Source organism: Trachinotus anak, unplaced genomic scaffold (genome assembly GCF_046630095.1).
Source record: "Trachinotus anak isolate AG129_WGS33_773 ecotype Australia unplaced genomic scaffold, CSIRO_AGI_Tana_v1 ptg000040l, whole genome shotgun sequence".
In the NCBI taxonomy this organism is placed as follows: Eukaryota; Metazoa; Chordata; class Actinopteri; order Carangiformes; family Carangidae; genus Trachinotus; species Trachinotus anak.
In genome coordinates this window covers 372,408-392,543 of record NW_027273891.1, presented here as the reverse complement: position 1 = coordinate 392,543, position 20,136 = coordinate 372,408, and the positions used below count along the sequence as shown (strand labels likewise).

General features: G+C 46.6%; 2 protein-coding genes and 1 long non-coding RNA gene across 4 annotated transcripts; all 3 read left to right on the top strand.

The window, feature by feature from the left end:
* Positions 1–113: 113 nt before the first annotated feature.
* Positions 114–2,143, top strand: LOC139615045 (uncharacterized). Its single transcript, XR_011687205.1, has 3 exons — positions 114–250; positions 404–643; positions 1,401–2,143. It is a non-coding gene; the product is annotated as an uncharacterized lncRNA (long non-coding RNA).
* Positions 2,144–2,331: 188 nt separating this feature from the next.
* Positions 2,332–12,764, top strand: stil (STIL centriolar assembly protein). 2 transcript variants are annotated; one of them, XM_071472829.1, is made up of 16 exons: positions 2,332–2,732; positions 3,185–3,292; positions 3,467–3,582; positions 3,730–3,917; positions 5,259–5,506; positions 5,594–5,677; positions 6,555–6,641; positions 6,716–6,863; positions 6,975–7,075; positions 7,263–7,371; positions 8,240–9,022; positions 9,499–9,598; positions 9,742–9,985; positions 10,136–10,223; positions 10,310–10,584; positions 11,381–12,764. In XM_071472829.1, the coding sequence occupies exons 1-16, from the start codon at positions 2,653–2,655 to the stop codon at positions 11,952–11,954; spliced, it is 3,333 nt and encodes a 1,110-aa protein (XP_071328930.1). In that variant the 5' UTR covers positions 2,332–2,652; the 3' UTR covers positions 11,955–12,764. The 2 variants fall into 2 exon arrangements, with proteins under 2 accessions (XP_071328930.1, XP_071328931.1); XM_071472830.1 differs by having other exon boundaries at positions 11,461–11,737.
* An 859-nt stretch (positions 12,765–13,623) lies between these two features.
* serpinc1 (serpin peptidase inhibitor, clade C (antithrombin), member 1) lies at positions 13,624–20,009 on the top strand. The gene is made up of 8 exons (XM_071472837.1): positions 13,624–13,772; positions 16,637–16,994; positions 17,430–17,645; positions 17,723–17,860; positions 18,316–18,534; positions 19,057–19,231; positions 19,506–19,570; positions 19,663–20,009. The coding sequence occupies exons 2-8, from the start codon at positions 16,638–16,640 to the stop codon at positions 19,837–19,839; spliced, it is 1,347 nt and encodes a 448-aa protein (XP_071328938.1). The 5' UTR covers positions 13,624–13,772; position 16,637; the 3' UTR covers positions 19,840–20,009.
* Positions 20,010–20,136: the final 127 nt, after the last annotated feature.

Here is a 20,136-nt window from a genome sequence, read left to right as displayed (position 1 = left end):
TGGACGTTGGCAATATTTGTGGGCGTTCCAAACCGGAGCTGTGTGGTGATTGGATGTTTGACAGCGAGCGCAACAACAGAGGCCCGAGATTCCAGCGATCAAAGATTGTCTATGAAGAAGATCCACGTCTCGGCAGAGAGAGGCGGACACGCGGTTCACTCAGCGTAAGTGGGCGTCGTCCCCTCAAAACATCAATGTGCCCGCCCGGGTGGACAACCAGCGCAGACCCCCGGTCCCCAAACCCCAAGATGTAAGACTTATCATTTATTTTGCATTATTTAAATTTGAGCCACTGACGGACAGCGCCAATTATTTGTTGCCCCTGGCCACCGACATGAAAAAGGCCCCCACGCCTGCTGCATGTTCATGTCACAGTCGGTTCTTCTTTTGTGTCTCTTTGTAGTCGTTTAATTGACTTTCCAACAAGAGACACTAACAGTCATGGGCCATACCCCCGTTCAGAAGTCCATCCATGGTCCTCCACCTGGCCCTGGTCTTGAAGAGGGACAAGATTTTTATGAAATCGTTTTTTAAAAAAATTCTGTGTGAAGTTGTGAAGAGACGGAAAAGCTCAGGCTGTTTAACTCCATCACAGGAGAGTGTGAGGCTGCAACCAGCAGTCATTTCATCATCAGTCATCAAGGTTATTTTCTGTAATTATCGATAAAATGTCAGAAAATAGTGAAGAATGTCTCATTATTCCCTGAAGCCCAAATTTCATATTTAATCTGAGCAGCTGTTAAAAAATTAAGACCTTGAGTTTATTCATCAGAGAAAACTGACAAACCACAAATCTTCACCTCAGAACCTGGAACCAGAATATTTAATTAAATGTCCATTTTCTCTCGATCAATCAGCTGATCGTTTCAGCTCCAGAATACCAGTTGTTTTCTGGGATAATGTGTGTGTGATGATAGTGTGTGTGTGTGTGTGTGTGTGTGTGTGTGTGTGTGTGTGTGTTTTAAATTTGGGGTGTGTTGCTATCTTGAAGCATGTCTGCTACAGAATTGGGTTTAATCAGCTCAATGGATTTCCATTGTATTTGTGTCACACACACACATACCAGCTAGAACCACCACTGATGCTGATAAATAATTCCTCCATGTACTGCTTTTGAGGAAATGACTTTGTGTGTCAGAAGATGATCCAGCTGCTCACACATGAATAATTCAACACACACTCACACACACAGGCACACAAAAAAAAGATGTACTGTTAAATTTTTTCTCAGGCTTCTAATTGGTTGATTGTTGGATGTCTGAACTCTGATCAGTTCAGCTGACAACTTGTGACCTGTCACATCAGAAAAGGTGAATCTGTTTTAACAGTTGCTGATAGTGTAGAGTCCAACTGTTAATGTGCATCCATTTCTCTCCTGTCTCTGATGTCTGATCGGTCAGGGATCCTATGACTGACCCACTGTGATCACTGCAGACAGGAGGAGGTTTCAGCCTGAGACACACTGTGTCCAAGCTTCATGTTCAGCTTCACAGCCTCACTCAGTGTGACAGGAACATCAGCAGGATGAAAAGAAGAAGAGACGTTGTGATGAGCACCAGAAACACAGAATCATGAGAACTTTTACACCTGATCCCAGTAATAACATCATAAAAGTAAAAGGCAAATTTAATGAATATCATTCTCCAATCACATCTCACTGTGACTCATATGAAAATATGAAGCAAGTTAAAACAGTCCACAGTGACACTGAAGCTAAACTGATCCATTAAGGTACATTTTTATTTCTTTCAGACGCATTTTATATCCAGCCTTTTAGATTATCTCTTCGTTAATTTCTTCACTGTATCTTAGTGCACACTAACATCAAAATTTAATGCAGAACTTTGAACAATAACTTTTCAGATTTAATGACAATTTGCTTCCTGGGATTAAAAGTATTAAAATCAGTCTTTAAGTTATTACAAACCACCAGATGTCACTAAGCTTCCTGTAAAAACACTCTACAGTGTAGTTCTTTCTCCTTCACTTTATGCTTTTGTTTTCATCTATGTAATGTGTATATTTGTATTCAGTGCTTTATTTTCTACCTGCTCACTACCTGAGGACTCCCTGCCACTGAGTCTTGGTTCAGTAAAGAAAAATAACCATGAGTCACTGTGGAATTCATTGGGTGAAATAAAACCTACAGATTGAGGCTTTAAGTGGAAACGAAAACAACGTGAATGAGGAGAAACCGTGTCCTCTCTGTCCTGTGGGGGCGCTGTAGAGCTCTGCTCCGTTTAATCTGCAATTATCAACACAAGAAGAAGAAAGAACGGGAACGGAAGCGGGGCTTCCTATTGGTCAGCATCGCTTAGACGGAGCTTCCTATTGGCTGGTTGAGTTGCCCCGCCAGTCGAGTGTGGAAACAGCGCCATAATTAAACTGCGGATTGTTTCAGATCAGGTGTACCGAGTAACCAGAATTAAAGCTGATAGACGAGAATAAATCAAAACCTCAGACAGTCTGTGACTTTACTAAACCTCAGTTAGTGTCCGGGAGACTCGAGTTTCGTACCGTTTGTGAAGCTAACGAAGCTAACAGACGCAGCTGATGCGGCGCCAGGAGGGAGCTAACGTGGCTAACTAACGCCAGCCGGTGTTCGCAGGTAAAGTCACCGACCACAGCTGCACTCTGTCGGATACAGCGGGGATGAGCTGCCCAGTGAACCTCCAGGCTCTGCCGTCCGGTGTGTTCGAAGAGGTGTTTGCTGCGGAGAACCTGAGGGGACGGTGAGTCTCATGTTCACGTCACACAGGTGATATTAAAACCTGTTGCTCTCTGCTCCTTTTTAAATTAACTTTATTGAGGTTTTCACAAGTTCACATACAAAAACCCGGACACACACGTATGTACTGCACACTTGTGTTCATACCGTACACATGTATAGTATACAGCCAAACTGTTATAAACAGTCTGCTGGTTAGCTCAACCTCACCGATTTGAATGTGGTGGAAAAAAACAAGAGGGCATTTGTCACCAAAACAACAGTTTATTTTTACCTCTAACACGTTGAGCTAGACATATGACTTGGATATATTCAGGATTTGAGGTGTGGTTTGGACAAACGTGTTTCTGACACTGAGTAATTATTAATAAGACGATCAATAATTAATAAAACGATTGTCTTCTGTCAGATATAAAGACTGAAGTAAACATCATCTTTTCTGTTGCTCTTCTACAGAACCTCCACGAACTCTCTCACTCCGCTGAGTTTCCCCAAATCCAGATCAGCTCTGTGGGACAGCAGCCCTGCAGGAGAGAAGCTCCGCCTCCAGCTCTGCTCACACAGGTAAATACACACACCTGGAAACCACTAAGGCCAAGGTATACTGGTTGATATGACTGTTGTCTGACCATGTCTGAAATCCATAATGTTTACACCTGATCCAAATGTGCAGAGGCTTCAGGGTTTAACTTGTTTTGATGCGTGTGTGTGTGTGTGCGTGCGTGTGTGCGTGCACAGGAAGCCTCGGGTGGTGCTGTTAGAGAAAGCTCTGCGTCTGGCTCAGCGTCATGTCCGTCACAGCAACAAGCCCCGCCTCCACTGTTTCTTCCTGGGATCAGTGTCTGTGGACTCAGGTCAGAGTTCACCTGGATCTCATCCTGAGCTCTGATTGGTCTAGACATCAGTGCTGACTGCTGTCTGAGCAACATATGTATTGTTTCCTTGATGCTGAATTAACTAATTAACTGCTGATCTCTGGTCTCTGTGCTACTGTGGTCCAGATGAGGAGGGGATCACTGTCACTCTAGACCGGTTTGATCCGGGTCGGGACCAGACCGGATCCTCAAACAGAGTACCCTCTACTCTGCTTCCTGGAGACATCCTGGTTCCCTGTTTGTTCTCCACTCAGACTGAGACAACACCTGACACTGTCGTCCAATCAGAGGCTGAGCTCCATCACTGCTTCAAGGTATCAGGATGATTGCCAATAAGAAATCAATAATAGAGGCTGCTGCTAACACACACACACACACACACACACGTGCAGTGTTGTGTGTGTGTGTTTCCAGGTTTAGCTTCTTGACCTGGATTTACAGTCGTGTCATGTGGTGTTGGACTGAGCTGCAGATCAGGATGAGATGTCACAGATGTGTTAAAATAACAATATTAGTAAACCTGTTGTTAAAATAACTGCTGTTAAACTGTCTAAGTCTCCTGGAGGAATAACGACTGCCTCCTTATGTCCAACTCTCTGTTGTCATGGCGACATCTCATTATGTCACAAACAGCTGATTTTTCCCAGCTTTTCAAATGTCCTGTTTTTATTTGTTCTTTCAGTCTAACAGTTTTTTTATTATGGATCAGTCTGATGGTTAATTCAATCGTTCTTATTTGTATAGCGCCAAAACATAATATACATATATACATTATCTCAAGGCACTTTACAGGGTCAGGCCGTGACAGAGAGAGAGAGAGATCCCCCCTGATCCTGGTTCCTGTCAGAACTCGTGCTGCCACATTTTGTATCAGAATGGGTCTGATTTTAGCAATATTGCGCAGGTTGAAGAAGGCTGTCCTAGAGACTTGCTTTATATGTTAAGTAAAGGACAAGTCCTGGTCAAAATGACACCAAGGTTTCTGACTGTAGCACTGGAGGCCAAGGTAATGTCATCCAGAGTCAGTATATTATCACGTAGTGTATCTCTGAGGTGTTTTGGGCCAATTACAATAACTTCAGTTTTGTCTGAATTTAAGAGTAAGAAATTACTGGTCATCCAGGTTTTTATGTCCTTAAGACACACCTTAAGCCTGGCTACCTGGTTAGTCTCACCTGGCTTCATGGATAAGTACAGCTGGGTGTCATCTGCGTAACAATGGAAATTTATCTGGTGCCTCCTAATAATGTTTCTTACAGGAAGCATATATAGACTGAAGAGTATTGGTCCTAGCACAGAACCTTGTGGATCTCCATGACTGACTTTAGTGTTGATAGAAGAGTCATTATTAACATGAACAAACTGGAGTCTATCTGACAAATATAACTTAAACCAACTTAGTAAACCAGGTTATTTACAGGGAGGTTTACAGTGAAGAAACCCTCTAATACAACTCATTATAATTACTCCAGGTGACGTCTTCATGTCCAACGAACAACACTGATTCAGTTCAGTGTCACGTGACAAAGAGTCAAAGTGTCACAGCTCAGAGTGTCTGACTTTGTTTTCTTAACACAACTAAAACCATCATTCTGACAATTGACTCTGGTCACTGTCTGCTGCTTTACATCTCTCCTGGTCTGTGTGTGTGTCAGGTCCTGCAGCAGTTTGTGTGCAGCAGACAGACTCTGGACCTGTGTCAACTGTTAAAGGTCAGAGGTCGTGTGGTCTGCTCTCAGCAGTGTGACGCTGTGGCATTCAGTCTCACCTGGTTGGCCGTCTGTCCGTCCGTCAGCGTGGACATCCAGCCGGTTCGAGCCGTTCCCGTCATCCCCACCGCTCTACTGAGGAGTCTGACCAGCATCAACCAGCCGCTACAGCACGCCGCCAACCGTCAGAGAGGGTGAGATCACATGACCTTCACCAGGATAAGTCAGGCTTCTTCTTCTGCAGCCTGTTTTTATTGTAAGTGCCGTGTTTGTGTTCGCAGGTTTCTGACCATGGATCAGAGCAGGAAGGTGCTTCTGCTGCTGGAGTCTGATCCTAAAGCCTCCACCCTGCCGCTGGTTGGACTGTGAGTCAGTCAGCTGTTGTCAGTGTCTGTGTTGTTATCTTGATAGTGTTTCTGCCTTGATGAACAGTCTCTTTGTGTTGTTGCTTCATGATACTGCAGTCATTTAAATACAGCTATGTCAATAAACTCAGTTCAGGTCAGATGTGTTGAGCATTAAACAGCCTGTTTCTAACACAGAAGTACAGAAATACAGAGATGTGAATTATTCATGAGGACGAAATCTGTTCTGTTCCTCACTGTCAAAAAAACAGAGGTAAACTAAACCAAACTGGTCTGAGGCCGTTCAACATGTTCTCACGAAACATCATCTACAAAAAGAATTTCCATCTGTCAGTAATCCTGTGTCGATAACAACATTCATGAATCACAGTCAGCTGGTGATATTGTGACCAAACTCACCTGCAGACCTCAGGTCTTAGCCTTCCTACACAGTCTTGGGGTGTTCTGCCTCTGCTTCTAGGGGTCAGGTGGATTTGTACAGATGTTCATCATCTTTGTACAGATCAACATTTTTTTGCTCACGGTTGGATTCACAGTCTCCTGAAATGAACGATGAGTGATTTTTTTTTTTTTTTTTTTTTTTTTTTAAGTGAAAAAACACCTCAGTCTTCCACATGTGACGCCACTGCCTCACCTTGTGTAAAGGTGTGTGTCCCAAGTGGTGCAGTCAGTAAATCACCTTCTCTGAGGAAACCAGGGTCAGGGGTTCAAGCCCCAGGTGACCAACATCCACCTGAGACAGCAAAGCAGCAGTTTCTGCACAGCTGCTTAGCCTCAGGTGTCGTCTTTGTACCTGATGTCGGATCATTTTTACACTCACACACTCCTTTATGCATCGTACCAAAACACTCACGCTCACCTGGTCTCTCTGTGACAGCTGGCTGAGTGGAGTCACACAGATCTACAACCCTCAGGTGTTCGCCTGGTGTCTGAGGTTCCTGTTTAGCTCCGCCCTCCAGGACAGGTGAGTGACAGGCTGTCAGCAGAGATCAGCTGGCTGACAGCAGTGACTGTTTCACTGACGTCTCTGTCTTTCAGAGTTCTGTCAGAGAGCGGCTGTTTCCTCCTCCTCCTCTTCGCCTCCACCCACAGAGCTCCTCAGTTCTTCCAGTGCCGAGGACCCGAACCAGGGCTACAGCTGGACTGTGAGCTCCTGACCGCCTTCCAATCTGTCACACTCTACCAGGTAACAACATACCTGATGCTGCAGGGACTTCTGCAGCTTTACAGACCTCCCTTTGTCAGTGATGATGATGATGATGATGATGATGATGATGATGAGCTGTGTGCTCATCAGGGGTCATCAGTGGATGGTCAGACTCTGCAGTGTGAGCTGGGTTCAGAGGATCACAGCAGACAGATCGAGGTCTTCAGAGAGGCCCAGAGCTCCTTTAACAGGTACCAGGTCTTAAATGGCCAGTCCCACATTTACTGAGCTCCTCAGTCAACTACAGTCAGGTTATAGAAGAATCAGTGATGAAGAGTCAGTGATGCTGACAGTGACAGCTGTGTGTCTGAGGTTTAGAGACGTTCACAGATGATCACAGAAGACCTGGTCATGTATGACTGTCCTCTCTGTCCTCAGTGCCCCCCCACCAGCTGCTGGTCTCTCCATCAGTGATCAGGACTCTGGAGTCGAGGATGAAGACCTTTCTCCAAGACCTTCCCCGAGTCCTCATCCCCCAGCTCAGCAGGTCAGTCAGAGGTCAGGTCTGTAGGGGGGCAGGTTTGAGGTCAGAAGTGTTGCTGCTAACGAGGCTAACGCAGTTAACGGAGACTCCTGAGTCATGTGACAGGGGTCGGTGCTGAGGGTCATATAGCTCCAGGTCACCACAGAGTGACAATGTCAGTCTCATCTAAGAGATGTACAGTTACCATGGTTACAGCTGTTGTTACAGGTTGGTGGAAAAGACAGGCTCTGTTTACTTTGTGTCCATGTTATGTTAGTAATACAACTGACCTGATCAGCTGATCATTCAGATGGCCCTGGTCCTGGTCCTGGTCCTGAGAGGAGAAAATGAAACCTGGTGATATTTCATTAGTGAACATCTGGAGGAAGATGTTGTCGACAGATCTCAGCTGTTCTGTTGCTGCTTCTCATTCTCAGTGACTGGATAAGTTAAGTCCATAGATGTAGTTCTTCTGTCAGGTCTGTGTGGACTCCATCAGGTCTGTGTGGTCCCTGTCAGGTCTGTGTGGACTCCATCAGGTCTGTGTGGTCCCTGTCAGGTCTGTGTGGACTCCATCAGGTTTGTCAGGTCTGTGTGGACTCCATCAGGTTTGTCAGGTCTGTGTGGACTCCATCAGGTCTGTGTGGACTCCATCAGGTCTGTGTGGTCCCTGTCAGGTCTGTGTGGACTCCATCAGGTCTGTCAGGTCTATGTGGACTCCATCAGGTCTGTGTGGACTCCATCAGGTCTGTGTGGTCCCTGTCAGGTCTGTGTGGACTCCATCAGGTCTGTCAGGTCTATGTGGACTCCATCAGGTCTGTGTGGACTCCATCAGGTCTGTCAGGTCTATGTGGACTCCATCAGGTCTGAATCCTGGTCTCTCTTGTTTCAGACTAGGAGAGTCCAGCCATCTGTCCCTGAACTCTCTTTGCTGATTGACAGCAGCTTCACCTCCAATCACAGAGGTTGGCAGGATCCGGGCTCCGCCCACAGACCTCCCCCTCCTCCTGCTGACAGGAAGTCTGCTCCTCCAACCAGACACACCTCCTCCACACCCATCCCCTCCTCCTCAGCTCCCAGACCTGCTCCCCCTCCACCTCACCTCCACAGCACCCCCAACTCTCACCTGCAGCAGCCCTGCTCCTGCTGCTCCACCCATTCCTACACTTGCACCTCCATATTCTCCTCCCCTGGACACCTTCCTGCTTCTTCTCCACCTTCATTACATCACCACACTCCTCCTGCCTCTTCCAGAAACCCCCCAACTACTCCTTCTGTTCCTCCCTCCAATCCAGGTACTTCTCCATCCTCCCATCACTCTCCTCCTCCTCCTTCCTTCCTCCCCCAAACTGTTCCTCCATCTTTCAGCCACCCTGCTCCTCTTCCCTCCCATAACCCTTCCTCACCCCTGTCCACCCACCACCACACTCTAACTCCCTCCCCCCTCCTGTTCCCTGCTCCTCCCTGCCCCTGCAGCCACCCTCCTCCTGTCCCACACTGTGGTGACTCCCCCTCTCCCCACCCCTCCCATCAAGCAGACCCAGCATCTCCCCCCTGGCTCGCCCGTCCTTCCTGTGCGAATCAGTGCTGCGATCAGCTGGGCGGAGTTGTACCGTCTGACACCTACCAGCTCCTCCTCCACCAGGACCGACAGCTGCGCCTCCTGCAGGCTCAGGTGAGAACAGGACACTCACACTTCCTGTCTACAGAGCAGTGACCTCACAGGTCTGAAGGTCCATCGATCAATTAATCAATTGGCTGATGAAAGAAAAACAGTTTTAATAATCAGTGTAATAATTCAGTTTAAACTGTGGATCAAACTGACGTCTACTGTCACTGATTGATCGATCAGTCAAGTAGATTAATCAATAATAAAAGTAACTGTTAGTTTCAGCTCTCGTGTTTTATACCAAATAAACCCAGAGTGTTAAACCCTCCCATCATAGACGACCACACCTGACTGTTGCCTAGGTAACAACAGTATCTGACAGGTGTGGGTGGAGGCCGACCACCACTGTTTGAACCCCACGCCCACATTATGCCTCACTCAGTGATGTGACATCACAGAACAGAATACTGTCTCTACGGTGACACAGTGAGGTTGTCATGGTTACAGGAGTTAACAGCCTCCTCTTCTCCACCTGTGTGTAGGTCCAGATGCTGCTGGAGGCTCAGGGGAAGCTCCAGTCCTCCAGTCAGCAGGTGGACACGCAGACGCCCAGGAGCACGGCCAGCATTGCTGTGGGGACAGGTGAGATGTCAGGACAGGTGTTTGTGTCGGGACAGGCGAGATGTCAGGACAGGTGTTTGTGTCAGGACAGGTGTTTGTGTGACCAGGTAAAAGGTGTAAATCCTTTCAGCAGTACTCTAATAATGTCACACACTTTTTTTCAGGTGCCAGTCTGTTCTGGGGGGATCCTGTCCAGTCCCTCCCTCATCAGGAGGAACAAGCCCCTAACCCCTCCTTTCCCAACCCTCCCCCCTCCTCGAAACCTCCCTCTTCCATCTCCCCAAGCCCCTCCTCCTCCCTCAGACACTCCTCCTCAGATGAGCCATCTGTCATCAAGCCAGTGGGCGGGGCTGAGGATGGTGACATCATTCACCCTATGGCCCCCTGCTCCCCCTCTCATCAGCACAGGTGAGACTGTCTCCTCATATGTAGGTAGAACCAGACCACAGTCAGGACTGAGCAGGCTCCTGGTCCAACTCTCCAGACTCTGTAGACCAGCTCAGAATCAACAGAAGGTGGATTATCTGAACCTGAACCTCTGATCCTCTGTTTGTCCAGCGTCAGTGGTCTGCAGAGTCCGGTTCTGGGAGAGAGTGTGAGCATGTACAGACCTGCAGACGACCAGAGCTTCTACACCAACCTCATGGTAACACAGCTCCTCCTGTACCGGGGGGGGGGGGTCAGGGGTTAGTTGTCAGTTCACACTTACAGCAGTGTTTACTCTTCCCTCAGACTCAGCTGACCAGTCGTCTTCAGGAGTCAGACAGCAGACAGGAAGTGGAGGAATCCAGAAGGAGGAGTCTGTCGGTGCTTTCTGACCACTCCCAGTCCTCCTCCTCCTCCTCCTCCTCCTCTTCTTCATCCAGGAGGAAGCGACAGCAGCAGAGTCCAGGAGGAGATCCGGTGGTCAGTGCCACTCTCAGACAGCTGCAGCAGCTCGGAGTCGACGTGGATGAAGATCTGACAGAGTCTGACAGAAACCGAGTCAGAACCGTAGAGAGTGCCAGGTAAAAACCTCACCTGGGCGCACATCAAGTGTGTGTGTGTGTGTGTGTGTGTGTGTGTGTGTGTGTGTGTGTGCGCGCGCGTGCGTGCGTGCGTGCACGACTGTGGTCTGCATGTGTGCATTAAAACATACCATAATTCAAAATGGAGACAACTATCGACTTTTTTTCATCAAGAAAAATACTGAACTGCTCTTTATACCTGTCCCCAGCCTTGAGAAGCCTCGCCCACACACAACGTCCTTGGTGGAGGTAACCACCACCTGTCCCCAGTAAGATCAGTGATGATGACATGTATTATCATATCAGGATGTTAACACCTTAACTTCCTCTTCCTGCTCAAACTTCTGGCCTGTTACTGTGATGCAGTATTTTGACTTCCTCTGGACACTTCCTCCACCACTGACCTCTCGTATATGTTAGTGTCACATAGACAAATTTCACTGATCTATTTGGTAATTATTATTATAGAAGAGTTATAATGATCTGAAGTCCTGCTCAGGTCAGGAATCCTGGACCTGAACCGCCTGGGATGCCTGTTTAGACTGATGCCGTCTGAGAGCTGCTGGAGCGTTTAAAAGCTGTTATTTTTTAAATGGAGTGTGTGAGGAGCAGTGTGGAATGTGTCATAAAGGCCCATGACAACCCTCATGTACCTGGTAAAGAGATCAGGCCTTCAGACCCTGTGTCACCAACACTGTCTAAACTCAAAGGTCCACTTCTAACCTTTCTGAAGCTTTTAACCACATCAGTCTTTAGTCAACCTGTTGTGACTGTTTTTTGTTTGTGTGTTGTTCAGCACTCTGGCGAGCATCAACCCAGCAGCAGTCGTGTCCAGACTGAGTGTGTCTGATCCAACTGTCAGCTCTCTCTTCCCAGGAGGCAGCGTGGATCTGAGTCTGGAGGCCAACGCCATTGCTCTGCGTTACTTGAGCGACTCTCAGCTCAGCAGGATGTCTCTTGGGGGCCACACCCCCCGCCCAGACCCTGCCCCCTCCAATTATTCCCTGATGTCACCTAGCAACATGTCTCTGGCCACGAGGAAGTACATGAAGAGGTATGGCCTGATCGAAGAGGAGGACGGCGAGGAGGAAGAGGAGCAGGGGGAGGTTGGAGATCAGGAGGAGTTGACTCGCCAGCCGCTGACAGAAGCTCTGAACATGAAGCTCCTCCCAAAGAGTCAGCTGATCAGAGACCTGCGGCCAAAGATGCAGGTGTTAGCAGGAAACACCAAAGCAAACACCACTGTCAAGGAGAACTGTTCCAGCAGGCAGCCATCTTTAGTGAGGGCGAGCAGCAGCCGCCAGACGGAGGGGTCGGTGGGTAACATCCTGGATCTGAGCCGCCTGAGACAGCTGCCCAAACTCTTCTGACAACACCACACCTGCCGTCACACAGGTGCTGGAGACTTTAGGATCTGTCAGATTTTAAATGGAGACTGGTGTGTCTGAGGTGGCAGTACTCTACCAGTCTGGCTCAGGTCCTGATTTTAGAGATGTTCAGATGGAGGGGTTGGTGGGAGCGTGCTGGCTGAAAACCAGCTGGGAGGAGGTCTATGAGCTTCTGGAGCATTTTAAAAACTCATATTTTAAATTGAGCCTTGCATGTCTGTGACACTTGGTGTAGAATCAGTCTGCTGGTCTGACTCTGTTCCTGGTTTTCATAGTCAGTCTAGTTTTATTGGAAATCTGCCTTCAGGGCTGGAGGGTTTGGTGTGAAACATCTGTCCAGAAACTGAAAACCAGACCAGATGGCAAGGTCCTGCTGGAGTGTTTTATAAACTTTAAAAATTTAAATGGAGTCTGTTATGTCTAAAGTGTTCAGTGTAGAGACTGCCATCTTCAGTCAAAGTGTTGGTCGGAGGACTCAGTGGGAAACATCCTGGACCCGAGCCACAAAAACCAGAAGATCAGAAGATGTTAAACATGTACCTTTTTTAAATGGACACTGGTGTGTCTTAGGAGCTCAGTGTTGAAACACTCCGCTGGTCTGACCCAGGTCCTGGTTTAGCAGTCAGACTAGTTTACTGGAAATCTGTCTGCTTTCACTCCTTTTATCACAGGTTGATGTGTGTCCTCATGAAATGTGTTTTACATTTTGTCACTAATTTTTATGTCAAATGTCCCTTGCACAGATTTTTAATATTAATGATTCCACAAATAAAATTCCTGATTCTTTTAGAAGCTGAATGTTTATATCAACAGTTTTTCAATAGGTTTTAAAGGAAGAGTTAAACAACAATAATCAAAGTTTTAACCGGATCAGTGATGGAGGAGCTTCTCGTTGGCTCAGCTGAATGTTTAATCAAATTTAAAGCTTTTTATCTGGGGCCTCCACATCTCAGGGCTCATCAGCAGGTGGAGTCTGCTAAGGTGTTAAAGAGACTCATCTTCAGTCACAGCTTTTTTCCTCTGTTTGTTGGTCCAGCTGGAAACCTAGACAGAGTCATGAGTCTAAATTCCTTTATTGAGGGTTGCAACCAAAAACCTTGATAAAAGTTTCACACTTTAATGTTTAAGTTTTCAGTTATTTTTTTTCTAAACGCTGGTGTTACAGAGCATCTAACGGGATAGACCTGGGCCTGGGCCTGTACATTCAGTAGGACTTTAAATGTAAGACTTTACTTTCTCACAGTCAAAGGTCTTTGCGCCCACATTTACCTGTGAACACTGTGTCTGATGTAGTTCCACCACCTTTACATCAGCTAAACAGACCCACTCAAAGACAAACTGGAAGCCAAAATCAGGGAACCTTTTAAAGTAGGAATAAACACAACATGAACACAATGAAGAAGTTTTCAGACTCCTCGATAGAAACAGGGTGGACAAAATATTAGCAACATGTGCTGAGGAGACAAACATGAGAACATGTTGGAGTTGACTGGAACCTGCTCAGGTTCTTAAAGCACCAACAGGTCTGATCCTGAGAGGTTTACTCCTGATGATTCCTGCTCCCTGCTGGTCTGACCTCGGTCCTACAGCTGAGACAGTTATTGATCAGTGATCAGCCTGAGGGTGAGTTCATCATCGTGGTGTTTGTGTCCGGATGTTTCCTGGTATAAAACTGCTGACGAACAGATCAATGTCTCAAAGGTTAACTTGATGTCTCAGTGCTCTGCAGGACACTGACCTGAGTTCAGCTGCAACCACATAACTGACTGTCTGAACACACACTGCTGTCTACCTGCTCAGGTAAGATTTAAAACTCTTTGTTCAATCAGGAAATCTGTTTGTAGCACATGGTTTGTCAGGTTATTACAGACTGAGAGTGGGTTCTGTTGGGTCTGTTGTATGTTTTGGAAACAGTGTATTTCCTGTAAGAACCTGAATTTCTTTCTTTATATTTTATGTTTTTTTGTTCATATTTTTTGTCTTTCATTTTAACACTTAAGAACATGATCATATGTAACAAAGTGTAAAAGTATAAAACAGTTAGAGCTACACAAATATTTTAAATTTGAGTTTAACCTGTTAATTTGACTCAAAGTTTAAATGTCAGTTCAGTGTCATTCAAAATATTGTATTTGTCCATTCAAAGACAGTTTGAAGCAAACACAAGAAGAAATTAATTCACACACGGAAACAGTACAAACAATAAAACACAAATATGTAAAATGTACAACAATTTAATGACAACAACACAAAAACTCATGATGTTAAAAATCTGGAGATTTTATTTTGTTGAGTCTTAAAATGTTTTTCTGTCTAAACTGTGAATTTACTTTTTAATGTTCAGTGACACAGACACACACGGCAGCTGTGAGATGAGTTTGTGTGTTTGTAGTGTAGGTGGTTATAGGTGTTTTGATAGAAAATGATCTGTTACACTGGTCCAGTGAGGACCAATGTGAGACACCAGTGAGACACCAGTGGTCCTCACTGGTCCACATTGGTCCACATTGGTCCACACTGGTCCTCACTGGCCCAGGTCCACTGGTGAAATTGTTCAAAGTCAACAGTGTCACTGACACCTGGAAACTTTTCTCCACCTTCAAATCACTACTCAACCCTCCGCCTCCTCCTCCTACCTGCCTTACCGCCAATACATTTGCATCATTCTTTACAGGCAAAGTGGCAGCAATCAGCAGCCAATTCTCAGTCCAGCTAGCTCTCCACCCAACTCCTAGCACTGTAACATGTAGCAGTCCTACTACATGTCTCTCTGTACCTCAGCTGGGTGGCACTGAATCAGCTACTGCACTTTCGCAACCAAGCACAGTTGCTAGCACCTCTTTTTCTGGCTTTACACCCCTCTCTGAGAGTATGGTATCCAAACTGTTGACATGTAGCCGTCCTACTACATGCTCGTTGGAGCCTATACCAACAAACCTCCTCCAAACCATTAGCCCAACCATCACGCCAGCTATCACACATGTGATAAATGAATCACTGACCTCCGGCACCTTTCCCACTGCATTCAAAGCAGCTCGGGTAACACCTCTACTCAAGAAACCCTCTCTTAACCCTGCTGAGGTCGAGAATTATCGCCCTGTCTCGCTTCTTCCATTCCTATCCAAAACTATTGAACGGGCAGCGGCTAAACAACTCTCAGAATTCCTCCTACAGAACAATCTTCTTGATCCAAATCTGGTTTCAAGAGCGGTCATTCAACTGAAACTGCCCTGTTGTCTGTGACGGAAGCCTTAAAAGAAGCAAGAGCAGCTGTAAAGTCCTCTGTCCTCATTCTACTTGACTTATCAGCTGCCTTTGACACAGTTAACCATCGCATCCTCCTCTCTACTCTCTCTAACATGGGCATCTCTGGCTTGGCTCTTTCCTGGTTTGAATCCTACCTGACAGGGCGCTCATTCAGCGTATCCTGGCTTGGACAGTCGTCCACCTCGCATCACCTCACCACAGGGGTACCCCAGGGCTCAGTGCTGGACCCCCTACTATTTGCTATCTACACCACCTCCCTGGGTCCGATCATTCGCTCACATGGCTTTTCCTATCACTGCTACGCAGATGACACTCAGCTGTATCTGTCATTTCCTCCTGATGACCCCTCGATCTCTGCACGGGTCTCTGATTGCCTCTCAGAAATCGCCACATGGATGAAGGCACATCACCTCCAGCTGAATCTTTCAAAAACTGAACTGCTGGTTCTCCCAGCTAAACCTACAATACACCATGACATCAACATCAAAACTGATTCCCTATGGCTCGCCCCCACCAGGGTGGTGAGAAACTTGGGGGTTATGATTGATGACCAACTAACCTTTTCCAATCATGTCACCTCAGTTGCCCGGTCATGCCACTATGCACTTTACAACATCAGAAAAATCAGACCTTACCTAACTCAACATACTACTCAACTCCTGACACAAGCTGTGGTCATCTCAAAACTAGACTACTGTAATGCCCTCCTTACGGGCCTCCCAGCCCGCACAGTGCAACCACTTCGGATGATCCAGAACGCGGCGGCGCGCCTGGTCTACAACCAACCCAAAAGGTCACATGTCACCCCGCTGCTCATCGAGCTCCACTGGCTACCTGTTGCAGCCCGCATTAAGTTCAAATCTCTAATGCTTGCCTACAAAGTTGTCTCTGGTACTGCACCTACCTACTTGAACGCCCTGGTACAGGAATATGCTTCCTCACGACCGTTGCGCTCCTCTAACGAACGACGCCTGGCTCTGCCACCCATCCGTCCAAGGCAATCCAAACTCTTCTGTCACGTTGTCCCCCGTTGGTGGAACGCACTACCACTTCCTACCAGAGCACTTCTACCTTTAAAAGACTCCTGAAGACCCAGCTCTTCAGAGAGCACCTTCTCTCCTAGCACTACATAGCAAATCTACACTTAAAGAATCGTCACTAGCACTTATTGCTGCGCTAACACTTCTTATCGCACTTAACCTTGATTGTTCCCCTTTCTGTCAGTCGCTTTGGATAAAAGCGTCTGCTAAATGACTAAATGACTTTCAGTCTCAGTCTGTTTCACCTGCTCACCAAAGAGTGAAAACAGGAAAATCTTTATCTGACGATTTGTTATTTTCATGATGATGATGGTCTCTGACTTTATTTTGTTATCGTTTATAAACATGTCTCTCCAGGATGAGGGCTGCTGATTGGCTGTTGGTTCTGGCGTCCCTGCCATTCATCTCTCTCGCCGTCCGTCCGGACATCTGCAGTGCCAAACCCAAAGACCTCCCTCTAGAGCCGCGCTGCATCTACCGCAGCCCCGACCCCGAGGGCCCAACCCCTGAGCCCGAGCCAGTCCCAGAGTCCACCAACCCCCGAGTGTGGGAGCTTTCGAAGGCAAACGGTCGCTTCGCCCTGTCGCTGTACAAACAGCTGGCCCTCAGCAAGACCCCGGAGTCAAACATCTTCATGTCCCCTCTCAGCGTCTCCACCGCGTTCGCCATGACCAAACTGGGAGCCTGCAACCAGACACTGGAGCAGATCATGAAGGTCAGAGAGAACAGTACCGCCGAGACCACGACATGAACTCTCACTGTTCACGGTCGGAGTTTAACAGGTTTCACAAAGGAGGCCTGAGAGAATCAAAATGAGTCAGTGATGAATTCATCAGAAATAATCAGAAGAATTCAAAAGTAAATTTAAAGTAGAATCTGGGTCTGACTGTTCACATCAGGTGATGCTGGGGAACAAAGTCTGACACAACATGATGAACACGAACACAGAAACATCCGACACTGAGACACGAGGAGGAGGACATGAAGAGTTTCAACATTTAGTTCTGTTTAAACTGTTGAAACAGAATCATGAGGTGAACCTGGTCTGATCAGGTTCAACTGAATCTTCACATCTTGAATCATTTGTTCCAGCTGTTAGCAGCTGTGTAACCTCCACCTGTGTAACCCCCACTATGTTCTGTCTCCACAGGTGTTTGAGTTTGACACCATCAAAGAAAAGACGTCAGACCAGGTCCACTTCTTCTTTGCCAAACTCAACTGTCGTCTGTTCAGGAAGAAGGACGAGACCACCGAGCTGGTCTCTGCCAACAGACTGTTTGGGGACAAGTCTCTGGTCTTCAATGAGACGTATCAGAACATCAGTGAGAGGGTGTATGGAGCCAAACTGCTGCCTCTCAACTTCAAGGTAACTTCTCATTCTTCACACCTCATCATGTGCCCTCAGGTATCAGTTACTCTACTGACCCTGGATCTGTGCTGCAGGAGAACCCAGAGAGGGCCCGGGCCACCATCAACAACTGGATCTCCAACAAGACAGAGAACCGGATCCAGGATACTCTGCCACGGGGGGCGCTGGACTCCAACACTGTCCTGGTCCTTGTCAACACCATCTACTTCAAGGTACCTGACTGATAAAAGACTGTAGAAGTACTCAAACGTTTGTATGATCATCCTTTATCTGAGTTTAGTGTTTTATCTCCATCATGTTCTGTATAAAGTAGTAAAGCAAACTGCTTTACTCCAGTGGAAGAAATATCTTCTGACATTAAAAGATCAGTGAAATCAGAACATTGATGTGATTATGAAACTGTGACTCCACATAAGTGGTCTACTCTGGTGCTGGTCCCAGAGGGTTGAAGGGAAAGAATATTTACTGAAGCTTTAAGAAGAAGCAGCTCACTTTTATGTAGATTCAATTTATAGCCTGAAATTGGTCAGAAATATAAAGCAGGACATTGTCTGCAAATAAGGAGAATTTGTGGTTTTCCTGACCGTCAAATAATCGGAATTATAAAAATTAGATGTGAATTTTCCTCTGAGTGTTGACGGACCTCACTGTCGCCTCTGCCTCTCAGGGTCAATGGAAGAACAAGTTCAACAAAGATGACGTCTTTGTCTCAGACTTCCACGTTAACAACAGTCGCAGCTGCTCAGTCAACATGATGTACCAGGAGACCAGGTTCAGGTACAGGTACTTCCCTGAAGACCAGGTCCAGATGCTGGAAATGCCGTACCGCGGAGACGACATCACTATGGTGCTCATCCTGCCGAGCAAAGGCACCACTCTCAGTCAGGTAGTCCTGAACATCAGCTGGTTTTTAGATCTTTTCTTTCAGTCCGGCTTTCATGCATGAGACTTTTTTCAGAGCGTCAACATTTATTTTCTTTTTTTTCTCCTTATTTTTATCACACAATTCTTTGTATGTTTCTTTTACTGCTCATATCTTTTATCTGCTGCAGAGCTGAAGCTCATCAGTATCTGATGCTGTTGGTCTGCCTCTAGCAAAATCAACACAACTATGCAGATTTTTGACCTTTTGGTTTTGTAGTAGTTATACAGCCCTTGGTGGTGACAGTGGTGTCTTTGTTCAAACAGGTGTGAGGAGATGATCAGGGACTACGATTGTCATCTGCATATAAATGAACATTTACTTTAAATCATGGAGGAACCTTGTGGTACTCCACAGGAGAAAACATGACCATCAGGACCAGGTCTTATAAATGACAGAACCGCAGGGCCAGAGATGTTCAGGTCTACAAATCATGGATCATGGTGTCTTCTGGCTACTTTGATGTTGTTGTCTGTGTGTGTTGAGGTTGAGGAGAGTCTGGACCTGACGAAACTGAACGACTGGTTGAGTAAGATGAAGGAAACCACAGTCTCCGTCCAAATCCCTCGATTTAAGGTGGAGGACAGTTTCAGTCTGAAGGAGAAGCTGCAGGCCATGGGACTGACAGACCTGTTCAGCCCAGAGAAGGCCAGCCTGCCAGGTGCTTCAACCTGAAACACATCCACTAATCTCAGTAGAAAATCCACATCACACAGAGTGGGAGCACAGGTAGAGACCAGGTTACAGGTGAATAACATCAACCTGGACCGTACGCCGCAGTTACTGCTGTAGATATTTATCTTTAAGCTACATGTCAGGTGAGATTAATGAGATGATCCACAAAGGTTTTACTTTAACAGCAAATTTGGTGAATCCAGCTGCACTGACAGGTGACTTCCTGTTTTACCTGTCATTCACAAGCGTGTGTGTTTCAGGGATGTTGGAGGATGGCAGTGATGGTCTCTTCATCTCAGACGCCTACCATAAAGCTTTCCTGGAGGTAAGTCAGATACAGCTGACATCAGCTTCTCACCGATGGGTTTATATAGTCAGAGCAACAGGATCCTAATAAACCTGTTTCCTGGTTGTCAGGTGAACGAGGAGGGCAGCGAGGCGGCGGCAGCCACTGCCGTCTTGGTGATCGGACGCTCCATCAACTTGAACCGAGAGGTTTTTCTGGTTGACCGCCCGTTCCTGCTGCTCATCAGAGAGTCGACCATCAACACGCTGCTGTTTGTCGGCAGAGTGGCCGACCCCTGCAGCCAATAAAAACTGCTGCTGCTTTAATACCAGTTCATACATGGAAAACTACATGAATTACTGATGTTGTGTATCAGTTGTTGCCTTTTCACTGAAGTTTGTTCTTTTTGTACAGTTCTGGTCTCTGGTACCTGAACTTTCATTTGAGTCAAAACACAATAAACAGTTAGAGACTGAAATCATTGTTTTTCTTTTTATAGATGGAATATCGTCAAAGTCAATGATCCTGTGTAACAAATATTGTGATGTTGGACGACAACATGATGAACAGAGCTCTGACTGAAGTCATCTCCCTCAGATTCCTGA